Source organism: Carlito syrichta, unplaced genomic scaffold, assembly GCF_000164805.1.
Source record: "Carlito syrichta isolate Samal-C Ts95f unplaced genomic scaffold, Tarsius_syrichta-2.0.1 Scaffold308284, whole genome shotgun sequence".
Taxonomy (NCBI): Eukaryota; Metazoa; Chordata; class Mammalia; order Primates; family Tarsiidae; genus Carlito; species Carlito syrichta.
In genome coordinates this window covers 204,820-225,945 of record NW_007252380.1, presented here as the reverse complement: position 1 = coordinate 225,945, position 21,126 = coordinate 204,820, and the positions used below count along the sequence as shown (strand labels likewise).

Sequence of the window (21,126 nt, the reverse complement as noted above, 5' to 3'; positions counted from 1 at the left end):
AAAAATATCAGTGGAAGAACATAGAAAATTCCCAGTATAACAATGAGAAGACACCTGAAAAATCAGCCCTCAGAACCCAAACAATGGAAGTCACCAATGACTGGCCTCAGAATACAACAGGGATTAGGGAATGGATGAATAGAGTGACTAAGACTCAAGAAAGACAAGATGCAACACTGAAAGAACTTGCTGCAACACTGAAAGAACTTGTAACAGAGATTTTTGACCATAAAAAATTTCATCCAGAAAGTAGATAGCAAGATGACACACACACATGGAAAACAAAATTAATCAGGTAGAAAAAAAGAATATCAGAACTTGAAGACCAAAATGTGGAATTAACCCACTTTGTAAAAAATATAGAAAGAAAACTCAGAAAGAAAGAACAAAGCCTACAAGAATGTGTGAGTATATCAAGAGGCTGAACCTATACCTGATTGGTATCCCAGAAGAAGAAAAGGAAAAGGAGAACACCTCGGAGAAGGTATTCCAGGAGGTTGTCCAAGAAAACTTTCCTCATCTTAACAGAGACATGACCATCCAAATACAGAGGATCCCAGTGAGACATCAAGTGAGAAGACCAACCCCTAGACACATATTAATTCACCTACACAAAGTAGGCACAAAAGAAAAAATCCTAAAAGCAGCAATAGAGAAAGGTCAGACTATATACTGGGGAAAACCAATCAGAACCATAGCAGACCTACTGGCAGAAACACTACAAACAAGAAGGACCAGGAGTCCAATATTCAAAATTCTCAAAGATGAGAAATTTCAACCAAGAATTTCCTACCCAGCTAAGCTCAGTTTCATCAGCAATGAAGAATTAAAACCCTTCCCAGACATCCAAGCCCTAAGAGATTATGCAGCTTTCAGACCAGCTCTACAGGAGATGCTTAAAAAGATATTAATCAGAAGAAAGAATATATACATAAAAATCTAATGTGGATTTGCTAAATCAAATGTATGTGTGTTTAATTTTTGATACATCATTCCAACAGTTCACACCCTTACTAGCCAATATGAGACACTACAAATTTCCCCGAACCTTTGCCAGCCCAGTGTCCTGTCAAAGAACTCTTCCTTACCCATCACAGAGGTGAAACAAGAACCTCATGATTTTATCTTGCACAAATTTATTATCAGTAAAAGTAACCACATTTTTGCCTACTTAAAAAAAGTGGAGTTTTACTCTTCTCATTGTTTGGTAAGAGTTAATTATAACTGATATGATTTCTGCATTTATAATAAAAATTGCCAATGGTTTCTTCATCTTACCATTTGTCTTTTTGATTTGTTTAAACCTTTTCTAGGAAAAACTTCACTGCTTCTAACTTGTTCTCTATTTTTTAAGCCATTAATTTAATCAAAATTGAGTTTGTTTTTGTGGATTTAGGCTCTGACATTCTTTGATAGCCGCTTTTTATTTTCAAGTTTTTTCAAGTGAAACTGCTACCACACATATAATTCCAAAATAGCAATAGTATTATGCTATTAAAACAAAAGAAATCTCATTTTATAATTCACTTACCAGGAATACTCAGTCTATTTAGTAAGAGAGCTTATACATTTTGCCCCTACACCAAGTAGCTTACCAGCCCCAGGTAATGCTAAAATCATCATATCGCCAAGCCCACCAAGGATCTCTGAAAACCATGATGGTTTTTTAGCTGTTGCCACCTCTTCTTTTAGTCGATCTATCTCGCTATTTAATTCCTCAGATTTCTTTTTAAATCCTTCCATAAGCAGTTCTTCTTGGACCTATAAAAGGGGGGAAAGTCCACTTTTGAAAATCATCAATATTTAAGTGACAGCGTTTTGTATTTAACAAATTTATTAGTTAAGCCCATATGTTTATTTCTCTATCAGTTTAGGACATTGATGAAATTTTCCAATATTTTCAGCTGTTTGGACCTGAATACTTGGAGTATGTATGGTTTATAGCATTGTGAGAGTCCCTCTGAACCGTCTCACTGGGGGTGAAGAGGAGTTTTGTTCCAGAGAAAGAATGCCCTTTGGGAGCAAATGCAGGTTTAATTCTAATTAATTCTCAGTTCCACTGAAGTTGCATAGTCGTGCTCATCTAACAGATAATGGAGATTTCTAATGATGCATAGAACACTGGTTGTCAAGCTTCAGGTCGGCAAAAAATGTATTTTACTATGGTTGTACAGGATGAATAAGGCAGACTTGGAAACAAATAAGGTAAACTCGGAGCTTTCAGCGTCTTTCACATCATATCAGGCAACATATAATACTTTTAGAGCAGGTAGATCTATTGCAGTCCTCTTTGATGGTTATGCTAATCCTGACTAGTGACTAAGAATCCTGACTAGTGCACTAAGGCCTTATTAAATTGGGGCATAGTGAGACAATCCTATAATCATCACAAACAGCAGTTTAGCACCTTGGGGAATTCATGTGTACTCTCCAAAGTCTAACAAGACAGAAAACGCTGAAGTCTTTTAAACGTACAGGCATCAGGAAGATTCAAATATATTTAAGACTTTAGTGAAGCATATAGCTTTTAGAGAAACATATACCTAAAAGGTATAACTCTTTCTTGAATTGTGACTGTGATTGACATTATGGCCCTTCTCTTTCTGAGAAACCAGGGTACTGACCCTCAAGCAATGCCAGGCTTCATCCAGACTTACCTTCAGCTTGTGCTCCAGCATCTTTTCCTGCTCCCTCACAAGTTCTTCTCTTTCCCTCTCCATTTTCTCCTTCAGCTGGGCGATGTTTTCCCGGAAACTTCTCTCTTGAGCCTCCATCAGTTGCTGCTGCTCCTTCTGTTTCTGTCTTAGCAGCTCCTGTTCCTTCTCAGCTGCTTCTTTCTGGGCTCGCTCCGCTGTTTCACAAAGGTTTGAGAGAGGAAATGAAATAGCAGTCAGGCCTGAGTTATCCCCTCCTGAGCTGACTTTGGAAAAGGAAGAAGTTGAAAAATTGGGAATCTCCGAATTCCCACTAGCCATGTCAACAAGAACATGTATCAGAATGTGATGGAAAGACGCTGACTGGCTGGTCGTGCAGCCCATCTCCTCTTGATATTTTCGGATTTAGTAGAGCTTGTGTTCACAGTAGGAGGAAGCTCTTGTATCAGGAGACTCTTTCTGTTCTATGAGCAAGAGGGCATTGCAGGATCCCATCCACTCCTTGAGAGCGGAGCCCTACCCCTGCTATACGCACCTGCTATGGCCTTTTCTCCAGCAGTGAGGGCTTTGTCTGCCTGCAGGATGGATTCCTCCATAACTCTCTGTGACTTCAGGAAGCTCTGGAGAACCTCGTTTGCCTGTGGAAACAAGAAGGAAAGATCTGTCTGGCAGCAAAGATCTAGTCTTCTGATTTGAAAATTATTATTCAATAAAACCTCAAATTTGACACTATAAACTTTGTATTTTGCCTAGGATCCCACAGTGGTTTCTTTCCTTCCATGGACCCAAGAAAAAAAAGTAGAAGCTCTTTGGTGAAACATGAAAGCCCTGAGCAGCAGTCTTCTTTTTAGCTGCTAAGCCTCCTTTCCCAGGAATGCCTCCCACCCACTCCCCAGGGTGTAAACAACAGATTATGTGAGGTTCTCTAGACACACAGCCTCCGCTGTTTACAGTATTGAGATTTTCTTTCTCCTGCCTAGATGCTGTGCTACCTTTTCTTGACTTGGATGACATCTATCAATACTTCAATGAGCCATTACTACCTCTCTGGCAGGTTCTTTTCTTGGCTGCCTTCTGGGTTTTATTCCTGGCTTTATTGAGGTATGATTTACAAATGAGAAGTGTATGTTTTTATGGGTATACAGCACAATGTTTTGACATACATATTTACTGTGAAATGATTAGCTGATGCTAACCAAGCTTAATTAACAAATCCATCACCTCATATAGTTATCTTGTGTGTGTGTGTGTGTGTGTGTGTGTGTGTGTGTGTGTGTGTGTGTGTAGTGAGAGTACTTGAGATTTGCTGTCTTAGTAAATTCCAAGTGAACGATGCATTATTTTAATCACAGTCATCAGGTTGCATGTTTTGTGTTCAGACCTTACTTATATTGTAACCCCGTGTGATTTCTTTTCAATATTTCCCTGCTTGCCCCACCCCATGCCCCTGGTATCTACCATTCTACTTTCACTTAATATGAGTTCAGGGTTTTTTGTATTCCTACAAAAGTGAGTCATGCAGTATTTATCTTTCAGAATCTGGCTTATTTTACTAGGCATGATATCCTGTCATGTTGCCACAAGTGGCAGGATTTCCTTCCTTCTAAAGTTGAATAATTTTTCACATATTCATCTGTGGATGGATATTTAAGTTGTTTCCATATCTTGGCCATTATGAGTAATTCTGGAATGACATGAGAAACATTACTAAGAATGTACCAGCAGTTGTTAAAAATAATAAATAAATTCAGTAACGTTGCAGGATATAAAATCAGCATACAAAATTGGTCACACTTCTATATACTAAAAAAAATCTGAAATAATTAAGAGAGCAATTACATTTACAATAACATCAAAAAGAATATCACTAATGAATAAATTTAACTAAGGAAATGGAAGATCTGTACACGTAAAGCTATAAAACATTGATGAAATAAATTAAGGAGGACATAAAAATAGAGAAATATTCCATGTGCATTGACTGGAATAATTATTATTGCTAAAATGCCCATACTATCCAAAGTCATCTACAGATTTAATATAATTCCTTCTAAAATTCCAATGATATTTTTCACGTAAATAAGAAAGCAATTTCTGAAATTCATATGGAACCATGAACAACATCAATAACAATAGCAATCCTGAGCACCAACAACAAAAAAAGCCAGAGGCAACACAATACCTGATTTCAAAAGCTGCTACAAAGTTATAGTAGTCAATTACTAAAATATGGAATAAAAATAAACATATAGACCAATACAACAGAACAGACAGCCAGGATGTAAACCCACACATATAGAGTCAAATAATTTCAGCAAACGTGACCAGAACACATAATAAGAAAAAGATAGCCTCTTCAATAAATAGCAGTGAGAAAACTGGAGATCCGAAACAATAAAATTAGACCTTATTTTACACCATACACAAAATAAACTACGAATGGATTAAAGACTTAACTGAAGGACTAGAAACTGTAAAACCTTGACATTGACCTTGGCACTGAGTTTTTAGATCAGACACTAAAAGCACAGGCAAAAAGTACAAAACTTAGTTGAACTACATCAAACTAAAATTTTCAGCACAGCACAGAAAATGATCAACAAAATAAAAAGACAATATACAGAATGGCAGAAAATACTTGCAAACCATATATCTGATATGGAGGTAATATCTAAAATATATAAGGAAATCATATAACAATAGAAAAACAAACAAAAAACCAAAGTACCTAAATAGACATTTCTCAAAAAAATTAGTGACTGACAAGTATGTGAAAGTTGTTCAATATCACTATTCATCAGAGAAATAAAAGAAACATAATGAGACATTATCTCATACCTATGAGAATGGCCATTATCATTATCACAGGGTCCAAAGACAGCATGAGTTAGCAGGACATGTAGAAAAGGGAATCTTTGGAAACTGGTAGGAATGTGAATTGGTACAGTCATCATGAAACACAGGACAAAGTTTTCTCAAAAGGACAATATCTGAGCTTCCAATGGCAGCCAAGTATATAAATGAGTCCTGTTAGCTCCACCATTTACTGGCTATGTCATCTTTAGGCAATTTACTATTCTCCTGTAATTACTTTTCTCAACTGTATAATGTAGAAGACAAAACTCATAATTCAGCAAGCTTATTTAATGTTATACCTGGTATAGGAAGTGAATTCTCAATGTGTTTTAGCTAGGTGCTTACCATAATCATTATTATCACTATCAGTCCATACTGGTATGATAACTATAATCACACTATATCCAATGGACTATTAATTCGTCCATCTCAGGGAAGATCATAGACTTCTGAAAGCAAAGTTGTATGTTTCGTAATATATACTCTATAGTTAGCACAAAAACTATCCCACTGCTTGATAAATAAAATGAATTAGTTTCATCTGGGTTCCTCATTTAAATCCTCTTTGGAAGGATATACTTGTAGTGACTATAACAGTGTCTAACTAATTGTAAAAACTAAAAATGTCGGCATAGTGTCATGTTCTGCTTTCTCTCCACAAATGGTGCCGTGGTCTTACATGTTCAAAAATGGCAATAAATACCCTCTGACCATACTCTAGTAAGCATTTCCCCTTCCCCTTATTCCTCACCTTAACTCCTTTTCTGGGCACTAGGTTATAGTCCTCTTCAACCTTTTTCTTTGCTTCTAAGTAGAGACTGTGTCCTCCAGGGTTAGAGAAAGTTCCCTTCGAAATGCTTTCCAACAGAGGCTTTGAAAGCCGCTCAAGCTCAGCTTGGCAATATTTGACAGATGCCTCTTCATTCTGCAGCACAAAGTCTTCTTTCTTTTGTTCTATGGTTGTCTACCAGGAAAATGGAAGGAGACACAACAGAGAGAAGCTGTTAGAAGGGAAGGTCCTACTGTGATCCTCTTGGAAGAGGAAATCTGTTGCCCTCAAAATGGACTGAGATGTGAGATATCCCAGGAGTCAGACCTAGTTCTGATCAAATCTCTGTGTGACCTGCAGAAAGTCCTTTAACTCTCCGGGGTCAGGCTCAATATCTGTAAAATTATGAGATTGGATGACATAAACTCCACCGTTTTTTTGTTTGTTTGTTTTTTGATCTGTAGTATCATTAACAGGTCTCTGATTTCCAACTATAAGCAATAGTAAGTAGAATCCTGGCTAAAAGTAAAATTTCCTCAGAAAATGTAGGCTGCTATGGACAAAAATATATGTGTGACAAAACAACTCCCCAGTAATAAACGTACTATGAAGAGCGATATGAACAATTTGCACATTTTTTCAATGAGGGTTTGAATATGTGAAGATATAGGAACAGAATTTTGTTTTGTTTATACTTGTAAATTATAATTCAGCTGGATTTCTTCAACATGAATTAAGAAAATTTTCTCACTTTTAGGTAAGTCTCAGGCAGACTGAAAGATAAACTCTCAGTAAACCTACTGAGAGTCAGCACACTTAAGATATCCCATAAGATTTCTAACCCCTTACTGTTCACATTCTGCATATTCCTGGGCCTGTGCATATGATGGATACTAATCCTGTGATTAAATTATGTTACACAGCACAGGTTGACTTTAATAATAAATGGAGTGTACCCTGTTGGGCATGGTCTAATTACATAAGCCCCAAACCAGTTTTTTTTCTAGCTAGTGTCGTTAGAGAAAACAAAAGAGATTAGAAGCAGCAGGATTTGCTACATTGTTGCTGACTGGAATATGGGGGGTGTTTCTTCCATACGAAAGCTAAATTCATTTGATACCATATTTTCAATCTATGGTACAATGAGTGGAGTACTGTGACACTCTGATAAAGACTTCTGACCTAAAGAAATTGACCTAAATGTTGTTTTAGGCTGCTAAACTAATAGTAATTTGTTGTGCACAATAGAAAAAAAAGGGACCATCTTTTAGAGAAACCATAATCTCTAGCCCATAGAGCCACTAAAATCCAGGTTACTAAAATCCAGGTTACTAAAATCCAGGTAAGGAGACTAACCATGGGTCAAAAAAGACTTCAGGCATCACCTCAGAAGGGCAGGAATCAGGAAGGATAAATGCCAAAATTACCACAAGCTCTTTGTGGAACTCCCGCTTGTCATCCTTGAAGGAGTGAGCCATGAAGATTTCAACGGCTTCCTTCTCACAGGCTGCGTGCAAGTTCAGCAGCTCCTGGAGTGTGTCTGTGGGGAGCCTCAGTTGCTGGACCATCTGCTGACTGTAGTGGTTGGTTGCCTTCTGCACAGCCGCTGAGTTTTCAAGCAGGGCCAGAGTTGCCACCGCATTCTCCAGACAAGGTACTCCTCCACTGTGGATGGCATCCACGTAGGTCACCACCAGAGTACCCAGACCTGAGTGGCACATATGTATGTTATTCACTGTTTTTACAAGCTTTAAGGATCAGAATTCTAAGAATCACAAAAATGCTATTTATCTTGAAGTTTTCTACTCCTCTTTTTCTTCCCCTATGAATCCAACTTTTTATAATAGCATCACTGGTTTTCCTATTCACTCTTTCTTTTAAGCCTCTCAAATTTACCAAATTACAAAATTAAATTACTTATTGTGACCAATATGTTTTAAGGCTTCCTAGAAAACTACTTTCTCACATAAATAAAACATAAATGAGTTATTAGACAGATAAAGTAAACTACATAATTTGTGAGTCCTAGTTGCAAACAAAGATGCACATCCCTTATAAAAAAATATGATCAGGAATTTGAAGACAGTATTATAAAGTACTGAGCAAAGCATGGGCCCATCTCAGCATGGGTACTGATTTATCACAGGCACAGATTGTATTCCTATGAAGCCAGCTCTGCACAGAAAATATTTATTTTTTTCAAAGTTCATTAAAAATCAAAGAAAAGAAAAGCTTTACATAAAACAGGACAATTTTACCTTCTACATTGTAGTAATCCACACACACACACAAAAGCAAACCATGATATATTTTGGTCAAACATGTAGCAGGTGACCTCACTGGGAACCAGATCAATTCACTTGGTTCACCTTGATGGAAATGGAACATGGTACCTGTGTCTCTGAATAGTGCTTTCAAATGCACACTCCACAGGATACTCGCTGCTGCTTAGTGGTTCCTTACATAGGAATGCAGTCAATATTGCTAAAGCATAGAGATTAGCACGGGCCTACAGATCAGTTCTTATAAATGTTCTTTATTAATAGATTCACAGTTTAAATATTTTAATTGTTTTTGATAACTTTTAGTCATTGAGAACTGCAGATGCAATGTGCTACTCCATTCTGGAATGTCTCCTAGAGAACCTGCAGTTGACAGCTTGTAATGACAGTGTGGACCAGTCCTGTTTCCAAAGGGCAGACCACAGACATTTTAAAGCTTATCCTTGCTGTGTGCCGCAGAAGATATTTAAATTTGTTTCTCAAACTCTCAATGAGCTTGGATGAAGGAGTGTTGCTCAGTGAAAATATACAAGATATATCATACATTTGCATTGATCAGAAAATACACAGCAGGCCATGAGCTCCAGGCAAGTTCATCAAGAGTCTGAGAAACAATTACCTTTCTCAATGAGGTTGCCTGGAACTTGTGGTCTGTTGTTTATTTTTTGACTGATGTAGATTTATAAAATATCTTACACAATTTCACTGAAAACACTTATCATATAGGGCTTTTTTCTCATCTTTCAGAATTCTCCTTAACAGCAGTTTTTACTTATGTCATTCACACATTTATTTTGTGAGGTATATTTGGCCGCAAGAAATCTTTATATTAGTAAACTTTAAGAAATATGCACTTCTACATGTGGCATGAATGTTTGCTACTTCAATCTTCTATACATCAAGGAACAAAATTATTTGTTCCAATTATTTGTCAACCCACAGAAGCATCATAACTTCTTCACACACACTGGACCACCGACAGACATGCTTTGGAAACAAGAGACTCACGTTTCCCGGTGACTATGATTCCACCTCTCAGGGTCTTGGTCTTTGCATTAGTGAAGACATATGAACAGAATTGTTTTGATTGCAGCTGGAAATTCTTTTCCAATTTGTCTTCTGGCACTTGTTCAATATGGGGTAAGAGATTTTTGTCACTTATAGGCCGGTCAAAGACAAAGCACTTCCGTTTTGGAAAGAAATGCCTGATACACTCTCTAGGCATGTTGGACTTTTGGATATTGGGATTCTTGCCTGTGAAATGTAAAAAGAGTGATCACTGAAGGACATTTCCAGGGACCTTTACATCAATATAGTGCCTCTACCTTGTGCATCTTCTTTTATTCAATCATACAAAGCAGACTTGTGTTGATCTAATCAAGGGCTGAAAAATACATTTTTGTTCAGAGGCAAGGGTGAGGAAAAGCACTTCTAGAGAAAAAGGGGAGGCAACCATCTTAAGGGAAGAAACTTATGATTGTCTTCTTTCGCCTTGTGTGGTGGGTATGAGATTGACTATTATGTTTTTGAATGATTAATTAATCAAAGAAGGTGTCAGAAATACATTGCTGATATTATAGTCCCACATCAGAAACTTAGGCTCTAAAGTAATGTAATGCAAGAAATAAGAACCAGATGCTGCTGGGAGCAAACTCACGAGGATGACAGATGACCCCCAAGTTGGTAATGAAAACTATTTCAAAATCAGGGGCAGAAATTATAAATACCATGAAAATGTTTAGAGATTCCTTTAGCAAAAAAAATACAGAGTAAAGCTAATCTAAGTATAATTTGAAAACTTCATCACTTTTCCATGTCTCATAATATTGGAGTTGACATTGTCTTGCAGAGGGATAATATGGCATATACTAGCTTTTCAAAATAAATGTTTGTGAAAAGGATGACAAAGTGTATGACAAAAAAAGATATTGATTCTAGGTGCAATCAGTTATCTACTCTGTTAAATATAATCCAAATTTATTATAAACTAATCATACATTGACAACATGTTGTATAAGGTTGTAGAATAAGGAAGGTGTTAAGAAAAAGTTAAAATGAAAGGTTTTATTGGAAGCACATATCAATATAATTTTTTCTTGAATCATCTAGTGTATAAATCTGTAGTTCTCTGAAGAAAGTAACTATCTAGGCAGGTTAAATATATTGATTATATTTTCAAAATGAGAAGATTTGACTTTTTGTGATTCTGTTTTTACCAACTTCCAAACTGATTAGTTAATTTCCTTTAATGAAATAGGAAGAGCATTTATATTGAATAAAGAAGAATAAAACATGAGTCTCAGGAAGTGGTAATAATAATTGTGATCCTCAGTTTTTTTTCATGGTACTGATTAGTCTAACATCATTTGAAAGAACATTGAGTATTAAAATTTCCTCAATGGATTTAAACCCCAACCACTGGAAATTTTCATATTATAATAACCACTAAAATCACGGACACATGTCAGTCAACAACCACTGCTACCATGGTTCCGAATCCAGTCTCATATAAACATTTATATCAGGTGCTAATATAAATCAGCTTCATTGATCCCACCACCTACTGAAACTATGAATGCCCAGGCCACGCTCTGATACCTGGATTCAGCTTCAAGGCACTCTCCAAGTACTCATCTTCTGTGATTACTTGATCACCTAATTTCAACTCCAGCGTGAAATCCCGGACAGTCCAAATAAAGTCTGGAAAGAAACTGACAAATTCAGTGGAGTCTTCTATGTCATCTGGGCTGGGACTAGATTTTGCCCTAATTAGCTCTGTTAGTTCAGTCACATAGCTGGGATCTTAGTTAAGGAAGGAGAAGCACCATATACCACAATTTCCAGGACTCACTTAGAAACTAGTTTTTATTTTTATTTATTTATTTATTTTGAGTTGGAGCTTCATTCTGTCGCCTAGGCTGGGGTGCAGTGGCACACTCATGGCCACTGCAGCCATGACCTCCTGAACTCAGGCTCTCCTTCCACCTCAGCCTTTCACATAGCTGAAACTACAGGCACATGCTACCATGCCCGGCTTATTTATTGATTTATTGTAGAGATGAGGTCTCACCAAGTTTCCCAGACTGGTCTCGAATCCCTGAGCTCAGACAATCCTCTCACCTCGGCCTCCTAAAGTGCTGAGATTAAAGACTTGAGCCACCGCACCCGGCCTAGAAATTAGTTTTTAAAGTATTCCCCTTCTGCCTGTGTCCAATCTTACTCAACCAGTACAACTGAGTCACAGCAAAAAAGAAACAGAATCAGGATCCATTCCCTTAAACTCAGTAAAACACGGCCCTTTACTTCCTGGAAGGATACTGCAACTGTTCCAGGGCCTGGTGGTTGATGGTGCTCATGCTGTTGTAGACAAAGGTGCTGCTCAGAAGCACAGCCAGGGCGAAGATCCAGGAGTCATTCTTAGGGTCACCCTAAAAAGCATGTTAGAAAAACTCTGTGGAAAACAGTGTGGCGATTCTTAATAGATCTAAAAGTCAACCTCCATATAACCCCACCATCACCCTACTGGGAATATACCCAGAGGAACTCAAATCACTCTGCGAAAAAGATACCTGCACAAGTATGTTTACTGCAGCATTGTTCACAATATCAAGAACATGGAACCAACCGTGCTGCCCATCCAAAGAGGACTGGATTAAAAAAATGTGGTACATGCACAAGATGGAATACTATGCAGCCATAAAGAAAGACAAAGTCATGAACTTCACGGCAACATAGATGATCTTAGAGTCTATAACACTGAGCAATCTATCACAGAAACAAAGAACCGAGTATCACATGTTCTTACTCATAAGCGGACCTTGAACAATTATCATAACACTTTAAGAAAAGAATTGACAGTAGCAGGAAACTGTGGGGGTGTGAAGGCGGGATTGGCAGTAGTGGGAATCTTCCGGGGGGTGGCCACCTAATCAATTAGTGTACCTGCATAAAGAACATTTGTATACCTAACCCTGAATTGTACCACACATCTTTAAAATAAAAAAAATTAAAAGCTAAAAAAAAGAAAAACTGTAGGAATCTACTCTTTATTTATTCATTCATTTGGCTGTTCATTCACTGTTTCAACTGGACTGCAGCTGACTAGTAGGGTAAATAGCATACATTTTAAAGCGAATGCTGAATTCAAGCCTCGTTTTGGAAATTTCCACTGATTTCTCTCAAGGCATCAGTTCATTTAGCTATTAATAGAAATAAATAGCATTGTCAATGTGTGTAAAATATTGAATAAAATCTAAAACACAGTAGGTGACAAGTAATCAGTGTACAATTATTCCATTGCAATTTTTTTCTCAATCATGGCTATGTTAAGGACAAATGCTATTCCGTTAAGTTCAACAACTATTTATTGTGCATCTGACAAAATGCTCGACCTTGCAATTGGTTTGGTGGATACAAAGTTTCATATGACAGACCCTCCCCTCAAGAAGATGACTTTCTGTAGCAGCAGATAAACACATCAACATATAAAGGCAACCAGAATAATAGTCTCTGCTGTAAGGAAACCTCAAAGGTACAAATTATTTTTTTAAAAGTAAGTTACGAGGGAAGGAGGAGTAAGTCCATTAACGTGAATTCAGAGCCAAGAAGTGACCTTGATTCACTAGGATGATAGCAGCAGAATGAAAATAGCTGAGCTTTAAAGAGTTGATAGAATGTGGACTTGTGGAGATGAAAGAATTAAGAGGATGGCAGTGTCAGCAGCCCATCAAAATTTTTACAGCATGGTCGTTTAAAGGTATTACAAAGTTATTTTATTTGAAGCAGTGGGTGTATATGCCAGAGTGAATGAAGAGGTTTGAAACAAGATTCATGGCACGACATAAAAGGCTTAAAATTTTTTTTTTTTAGATAGAACTTAAATCACACTACAAGTTCTAAGGTCAGCTAGTGGTTCTGCTTCCCTCAGTTTATATTTTGATATGTTTTGGTCTCTTGACAAATACAGCTAGATAAAAAGAAGGTTTATGAAAACTATAGTCTGGTAAAATCAGTATTTCATATTGATGTTATACTGAAAGAACAACTAAGAACTTTAAACCTGAAATCTTAAATTCAAAAATTTAAGTCTGTGCTTCACTCCCCCACCCTCATTATTTTTTTAGCAAAGAAACTCAAAAATCTACTGCTATTATTTTCAGTTCAGACTCAAACTAATATAAACAAGGAGAAAAGATTCATTGCACCTAATACCATAAAACAAAAATATTTAGAATTATCCCATTAATGATAGTTCTAGTGAATCTAGCTCATGTTTTTAAAGAACTCACAGGAGAATTCATCTCCAAAGCTCAGAGAGTTGGACCAATAATTTCATGAGAAAACTGAAGCTTTTCTGAAGATCACTGAAATAGCTTCTTGCACTGATATCTTATTTTTTCATGGGTTCTATCTCTAACCCTATCAACTCTACACCTCTTAAGTAGTACAGCCCGTTGATCACATAGGCTACTCTAGAAAGCTTTCTCCAGGAAGGTTTCCCTAACTCATGTGACTGAATTAATTTTCTACTTTTTGCATCTGTATTTCCCTGTCCTGATCATACCCTATATTTCTTGTCTTCACAACTTTATTTGCTGGTTTACCTGTATTTACTTTACTTTATTTACTGGTATATCTGTAGTCCCAAGGAAAGAGAAAAGAAATTTATCTCTTCAATATAAATTTCAAATAGAAATATAATTAATAAATATACAATAGTATTTTAGCTTGCTAAAGAAATTTGAAGAAATAGAATTTAGCTTCATGATTCATCATTGGATTTGCAGTGTCCAGGAATATATACAGAAGTTGAGTTGTGCTTGCAAATTAAAAGATACGAGGACAACCAGGAGGAGTGAAGATTCTCTCTCTCACCTTTTCCACATCGCCTAGACCCTCAGTGTCTAGAAGGACCAGGGTGTGTTTTGGTTTGGTGGGGTGGGGCACACACCACATCCAGATGCCTTTGGTTTCAGACCTCACTGTGGCACCCAGAGAAAAGCCTGCGAGGGAAGAGGAGATGTAACAAAGGTTAACAGTAGGTAGACCAGAATGCCTGAGGGTTGCATTTGTTAAACATGTAGAAATATAAATGCCTGGGATGGGGGAAAGGGTTCCTTCCATATCAGCAAAGAGAACTGGCTTAATCTGTACATATATGAGTATATTAAAGACGTTCTTAATCTTGTTTTCTTTCTTAAACTTGTTTAGTGTACTGAGACTCAAACCCTAAAAGTGCTGAGCTACTGACTCAGAGAGGAAGTAAGACCTTAGAGGAAAAAAAAATGACTGCATAATCTTTAAAGACAGGAACACCAAACAGGGTCATAGGCTGAGCTTCTTAAAAATTGATGAAGAAGGCTGGGTACGGTGGCTCATGCCTATAATCCCAGCACTTTGGGAGGCTGAAGTGAGAGGATTGCCTGAACCCACGGGGAACTTGGTGAGACCTCTTCTCTACAATAAATCAAAAAATTAGCTGGGCATGGTGGCACGTGCCTGGAGTTCCAGTTATTTGGAAGACTGAGGCCGAAGAATCACCTGAGCCCAGCAGGCTGAGGCAGCAGTGGTCGTGAGCATGCCACTGCACTCCAGTCTGGGTGACAGAGTGAGACTTCAGCTCAAAAAAAAAAAAAAAAACTAACAACAAAAAAAAAGACTTCACAGAATAAGAAATGTAAATAGCAAATGCATATGTGAACATGCACTCAAATTTATTTATACTGAGATAAATAACATGCAGCTATGCAGTTGACAGATCAGCAAAAAATTAAAGCTTCTTTGTTATCAAAATTTTATAGGATGTAAAGAATTCTCAATTACTGCTAATGAGCACGCAAATTGCATGTGAATTTTTAAAAACGATTTGATTTTATCTAGAAATTTTACTAACAGTCTGATTAAAAAATTCCACTTCTGAGCATGTTATGCAAGGGAAGATTTTGTACATTTGCACTAGGATACAAATATAAGAGTATTCATGACAGTCTCATTAATTAAAAACAAAAACTGAAAATAATATCAATGTGCATCAACAACAGTCATCAGACAATGACATACTATTTTTAGTAAAAATAAATGAATTATGGGTACAAATAACAGATAGAAAAATCTTATATACTAATGAGCAAATGCAGCAAGATATCTAAGAATATATAAATAAAGTTAAAAACGGACCAAACAAAGCTATTTTTTGGAATGCATACATATTTTGTAGAACCAGTTTTAAAAAATCAAGAGCAGGAGAAATGCACCCTAAAAAAACCAAAATATTGCTGAGCTCTATTGAGGGTATAAGATGATATGATTTTTAGATTTTTAGGGTTGGTAGTGTTTTATTTCATGATCTGCATAGTGATTAAATAGGTGTTCAATTTATAGTCAACAACTTTACATGTGTGTTCTGTTTATTTTTTTACAGGTCATAGTTCATATGTTGGAAAGACTAAATAAGGGGAAAAAAGGGAGCATATATTACCAAAGTTTTGCTATAAAATGGAGTAAAAAAATTGGATGGTAGCCCTATTTATTTATTTCTTTGAGTTGAAGTCTCACTCTGTTGCTCAGGCTGGAGTGCAGTGGCATGCTTACAGCCACTGCAGCCTCGACCTGCTCAGCTCAAGTGATCCTTCGGCCGCAACCTTCCAAGTAGCTGGCACTATAGGCACGCACCTCCACACCAGGCTAATTTTTTGATTTTATTGTAGAGATGAGGACTTACCAAGTTGCCCAGGCTGGTCTCGAATTCATGGGCTCAGGCAATCCTCTCACGTAGGCATCCCAAGGTGCTAGGGTTATAGGCATGAACTACTGCTCCCAGCTGGTAGCCCCATTTAAATATGGGATGTTCAGGAATCCTACTGCCTGTACTTCTTCACATTTATTTATGGATATACTAAACCATATTTGGGTGCTATTTGAAATGACCAGGTACTTTGTGCAAAAGTGATGTACAAGAAAAAAAAATGAATAATTAATTGCTGGAACTGAGCTTCCAAGAAGGAGAAAGTAGATGAGATAGAAAAGACCCATGGAACCCATGGAAAAATAGGGTTAGAATAACTCTTTACTACTAGACAAAAGAGTGAGATTTGGGGGACATAGAGGGTTGGGGTTGTAAATTGGGTAGTGAGAATTAGAAGTTTTCTTCGTGGGAGCAGTCATGCTCTTCTTTATGATGAATCTAGAGATGGTGTCATCTGCCTGCATTATCACTAGTTCTGAGCAAATGGCTCCCACCCAGGACCACACTCACCATGGTTCTGTCCTGCAAGACGATTCATGAGATAGGATTTTCCTGTGCGATACATCCCTACAATGGCCACCACCACCACAGGTTGAGAAATCTTTTCAAGAATCTGTATTGCTTCCTGATTCACCATCAGCTGCTCATTCTGGTTTTCCACCAGACAAATGGGAGCCTTCATGATGGACTCAGAGGCCATGGTAATCTGCAACACAGAAAAGCCACTTGGTAGAATGCAAGAGGCTGAAGTCATCCTAAGAGTTGCCCACGGCACATTCTTGTCAGCTTCCGGCTTGCTGAAAGGGTCTATAAACTTCCGACATTTGGGATGTTTTTTAATGAAGAATATTTTGTCTAGCATGCCAAGGACTAGTACATATAACTTATGTACGTTATCTTATGATTCTTACAAGAACCCTAAAAGAGTCTTGCCATTGTGATTATCAAATGGATAGAATGAGAAAAGCATAGCACTGATGACAGAACCCCAAGAACACTAATATGTTGGGATAAGTAAGGCAGAAGGCAACACGGAGGACATTAAGAGGGGTCAGACAAGTTTCTAGGCAGTTCAGAGTTTGTCCTCTCTTTAATTTAACAAATATTGTTGAATACCTACCACATGCTAAACACCATTTCAGGTGCTCAGTGTAAAGCAAGGAACAAAATCAATACAAACTCCTGCTTCTTGGAGTTTTATGCTAGTGGGGAAACAGAAAATATATAAAGCAAATAAGCTAGAAAAATACGTCTGTACACTAAATGATGGTATATCTTAAGAGAAAGTAAGCAGGAAATGGGAACAGGGAGTGCTGGGAATTGAATGTGCATAAAGAGTAGTTAGCAGAGGCCTTCCTGAGAAAGAAACAAAATGAAACTGATCATTAATTGACCTTGATGAGGGCAGATTCAGTGTGTTGGTAACAGTAGGAGCCGGTTGCAGAGGGAAATAACCATAGAAGGAAGAAGAGATAAAGAATGTAGTTCTCTCTTAAAACACAGAACAGATGTTTATAGTAAATAGACAAATAAATGAGTCCAAGAATTAATTTATTTAACTGGAAAAATATATATTTATTATTTAAGGGTTAACAGGGAAGAGATCCAGCAATCAGGTTGTTTTAGCCTCTGCCTGGATCTGACAGAATCCCACAGCCCAGCAAGGCTCTACTTTTTAAGTGTTTTCATCATAATGAGTGGAACACTTCATGAAATCAAGAGACAGAAAGCAAAGAGTACTGATTGATTCTTTATCTTCTCAAAGACAAAGCTAAGCAACACTCATGTATTTCCTTACTTTACTAGCTGTGTGACCACTAGAAAGATGATCAATTTATACATGCTTCAGTTACATCTTTTGTAAAATGAAAATACTAATACTAAAGTTTATGGGTCAGTTAAGGGAGTAAACAGATCATTCAGATGCTCTTAAAATCTTGTCTAGGACATAGTAGATCCTACTTAAGCATTTTTTTTAAATTGAGTGTCTAAGATGTCCATGAGGGTAGTTTCTAAATGAAGTGGAGGATTGCCTTTGGACAGAAACAGTGTCACTGCTCTCCTGAGTGTAAGAGCAAGCACAGAGCATATTTCACCACGAGAATGAACAGGCAAGAGGTGATTCGGTGGGAAGGACTGACCAGAGGGCGCCAACACAGGATGAGTCAGAAGAGAGCAAGAGGTTTGGTTTACAGAGGCAAATTTCATTTTCAAAGTCTCACACTCAAGAAGTGGTTTGAACCCTAGTTTGAACGCTGGCACACTGCCTGCAGTATTTGTGCTGTGATGTCTCTCAAACTAGGGTTCAAACCACTTCTTGAGTGTGAGGCTTTGAAAATGGAATTTGCCTCTGTAAACCTAACCTGTTTTTTTTTTTTTGAGTTGGAGTCTCACTCTGTCGCCCAGACTGGAGTGCAGTGGCCACCCCCAGCCACCGCAGCCTCGACCTGCTGGGCTCCGGAGATCCTTCCGCCTCAGCCTTCCAAGTAGCTGGAACGACAGGTGCACGCTACCACGCTGGGCTAATTTTTTTGGTTTATTGTAGAGATGAGGTCTCGCCAAGTTGCCCAGGTGGGTCTCGAACCCGGGGGCTCAGGCAATCCACTCATCTCAACCTCCCAAAGCGCAGATTGCAGGCTGAGCCACCGAGCCCGGCTTCCCAACCTGTTTTTAATCAATGTTATGGGTAAGCAATACTGACTGTCTGATTCATTGCTATAATGGTGATTTTAAAATAGACTGTCAAATAATTTAATTTCCAAAATTCATTTACTGTTTCTACAGTGAGCAAGTCAGGCAGTGTGCTAACGTGCCAATATATTCTGTGAAATGCAAATTACATCACCAACAAATAAAAAAATTCTAAAATGGCCTTTTCAGCAAAATCATCAATTCGTTTCTCAACAGCCTTTCTCTCCTTTGTCTGTAGGTGTTTGAAAGCAGGATTTGGGAAATAAAACGAGTTTTTCACTGCTGTGTACTAAGCAGGGAGGATAGTATTTTTCTTAGACTGAATATTTTTAAAGCTTTGAATAGGAATAGATGAGTTTACAAAGTTTTGTTTGTTTGTGCAATGCAAAGCATACTAAGGTATCCAAACCAAGAAGCTTTTAGAGGCAAAATACACATAGAACAAAGACATCTCCATTTGATGATAGTAGACAATAAAAGATGTTCAAAAGTTACTGTCCATGAAGTAATCTGAAGTGATGGTTAAAATGCCTCAAAACCCTGTGTTTCAACCACAGTGCCACGTATTATTCTGATGCAGTTCCTGCATGGATTACTCACTGAAAACAGAGCATGAAAATCAAATATGATTAGACCGTACAGATGGTTAGCGAGAGTGAGACTGAAATCCTGTGTAGTGCCACTCCGTGGTATCATTGGAATGTTAAATGTGTCTAATACAAAAGCAATCACATATACACCATGGAATACCTTGCAGCCATAAAAAAGAACAAAATATACCTTTTGCAGCAACAGGGATGGAGCTGGAGATCACCATCCTAAAAAAACTGACTTAGAAACAGAAAACTAAACACGGAGGTTCTCACTCATATGTAGGAGCTAAACAGTCACAAAGATAGAAATGATAGACACTGGGGACAACCATAAGGCGGGGAGTATGAGGAGGGTTAGGGTTCAGCACCTACCCATGGGACACAATGTTCACTATCTGGGGAATGGGCCACCTGAGACCCAAACCCCACCACTACAAATATGTCCATATAACGAATACAAATGTGTACTCCCCGAATCTAAAATAAAAATTAAAAAATCTTTAAAAAAAACAATAGATAATTGAAACAGAGTCATCCAGAGGCAAACTTTTAAGGTTTTAAACTGTTTGTAGCAAGGACCTTTGCTGTTTCTCCGATGTCCCGCAGGGGGCAGCCAGGAAACGTCGGGGAAAGGAGGCGGGAGGAGGAGACCCCACCGCAGACCCTCTGGGAGAGGCCGGACGTGGGTCCCTCCGCCTGGGACAGGAGAGGGGGCTTCTTCGGCGCCCCTTCCGCAGACCAGGGTGGGATCCTCTCCTCCGTGTCCCGCGCGGGGCTCTGACTGCAGCCCTGGGAAAATGCCCGAGGAGGAGCAGTGCCCTCTGGGGACACGGGGCTGCGCGGTCGCGGTCGCCTCGCGGCCGCCTCTGGACCGCACGGAGTCCGAGCCTCCGGGAGCAAAGTGCTCAGGGGTTCCCACGGCATCCGCCCCCCGCGAGGTCTCCATCCCCCGCCGGCGTGGAGTCTACACGTGCCAGGCGGGAGTCTTCCACCCCTCCCCCCGTATGGAATCTGTGCTTGGAAATCGCGTGGGTTCTTGAACCCACAAAGGCAGGAAAAGGTGAAGCTCGGGAGCGAACTCACCTCGGGGCGCTGCCGCCAGGGGACGAGTTCAGCGGCTCTCCTCCTGAGTCTGGCTCCTGGGAAGCCGACTGGTCTTCTCAGAGGCTAAAGGCACACTGGATATTGCCAACACTCAGTGAAGAGCCTGGGTGAAGGGAACCGAAAGCGAAAGGACCTGCTCTGTTGGGGGAGGTTCACTGTTGGGGTTTTCCCTGTTTAAGACCTGAAACCCGAGAAGTCAGGACAAAAGCAAAGAAAAATGCTGGTCCCTCCCGCACCCGGCCCCTGAAACCCAGACTTGTCTCTCTCCACGCTTGGGATAAGTTTCTTTTGCCTCCAAAATGAGTGTAGAACCCCAGTGTAGAACGTCAATGAATACTGAACGTCAGTGGAGACGGTGATTGTCGATTCAGAGGTAATTTTGTCAAAGAAGAAGTTTAGGTTTTTGTTTGGTTTTAATTTTCCTTTCCTTGCC

At 38.6% G+C, this 21,126-nt stretch overlaps 1 protein-coding gene across 1 annotated transcript; it reads right to left on the bottom strand.

Annotated features, from left to right (window-relative positions):
* Nucleotides 1–1,119: 1,119 nt before the first annotated feature.
* On the bottom strand, nucleotides 1,120–20,760 carry LOC103267820 (guanylate-binding protein 4-like). Its single transcript, XM_008065397.1, has 11 exons — nucleotides 20,673–20,760; nucleotides 16,816–17,011; nucleotides 14,436–14,563; nucleotides 11,880–11,989; nucleotides 11,160–11,356; nucleotides 9,570–9,815; nucleotides 7,707–7,987; nucleotides 6,262–6,474; nucleotides 3,190–3,292; nucleotides 2,658–2,851; nucleotides 1,120–1,761 (listed from the first exon to the last, which is right to left on the bottom strand). Exons 2-11 carry the CDS (start codon nucleotides 17,003–17,005, stop codon nucleotides 1,546–1,548), a joined length of 1,878 nt encoding a protein of 625 aa, XP_008063588.1. The 5' UTR covers nucleotides 17,006–17,011; nucleotides 20,673–20,760; the 3' UTR covers nucleotides 1,120–1,545.
* Nucleotides 20,761–21,126: the final 366 nt, after the last annotated feature.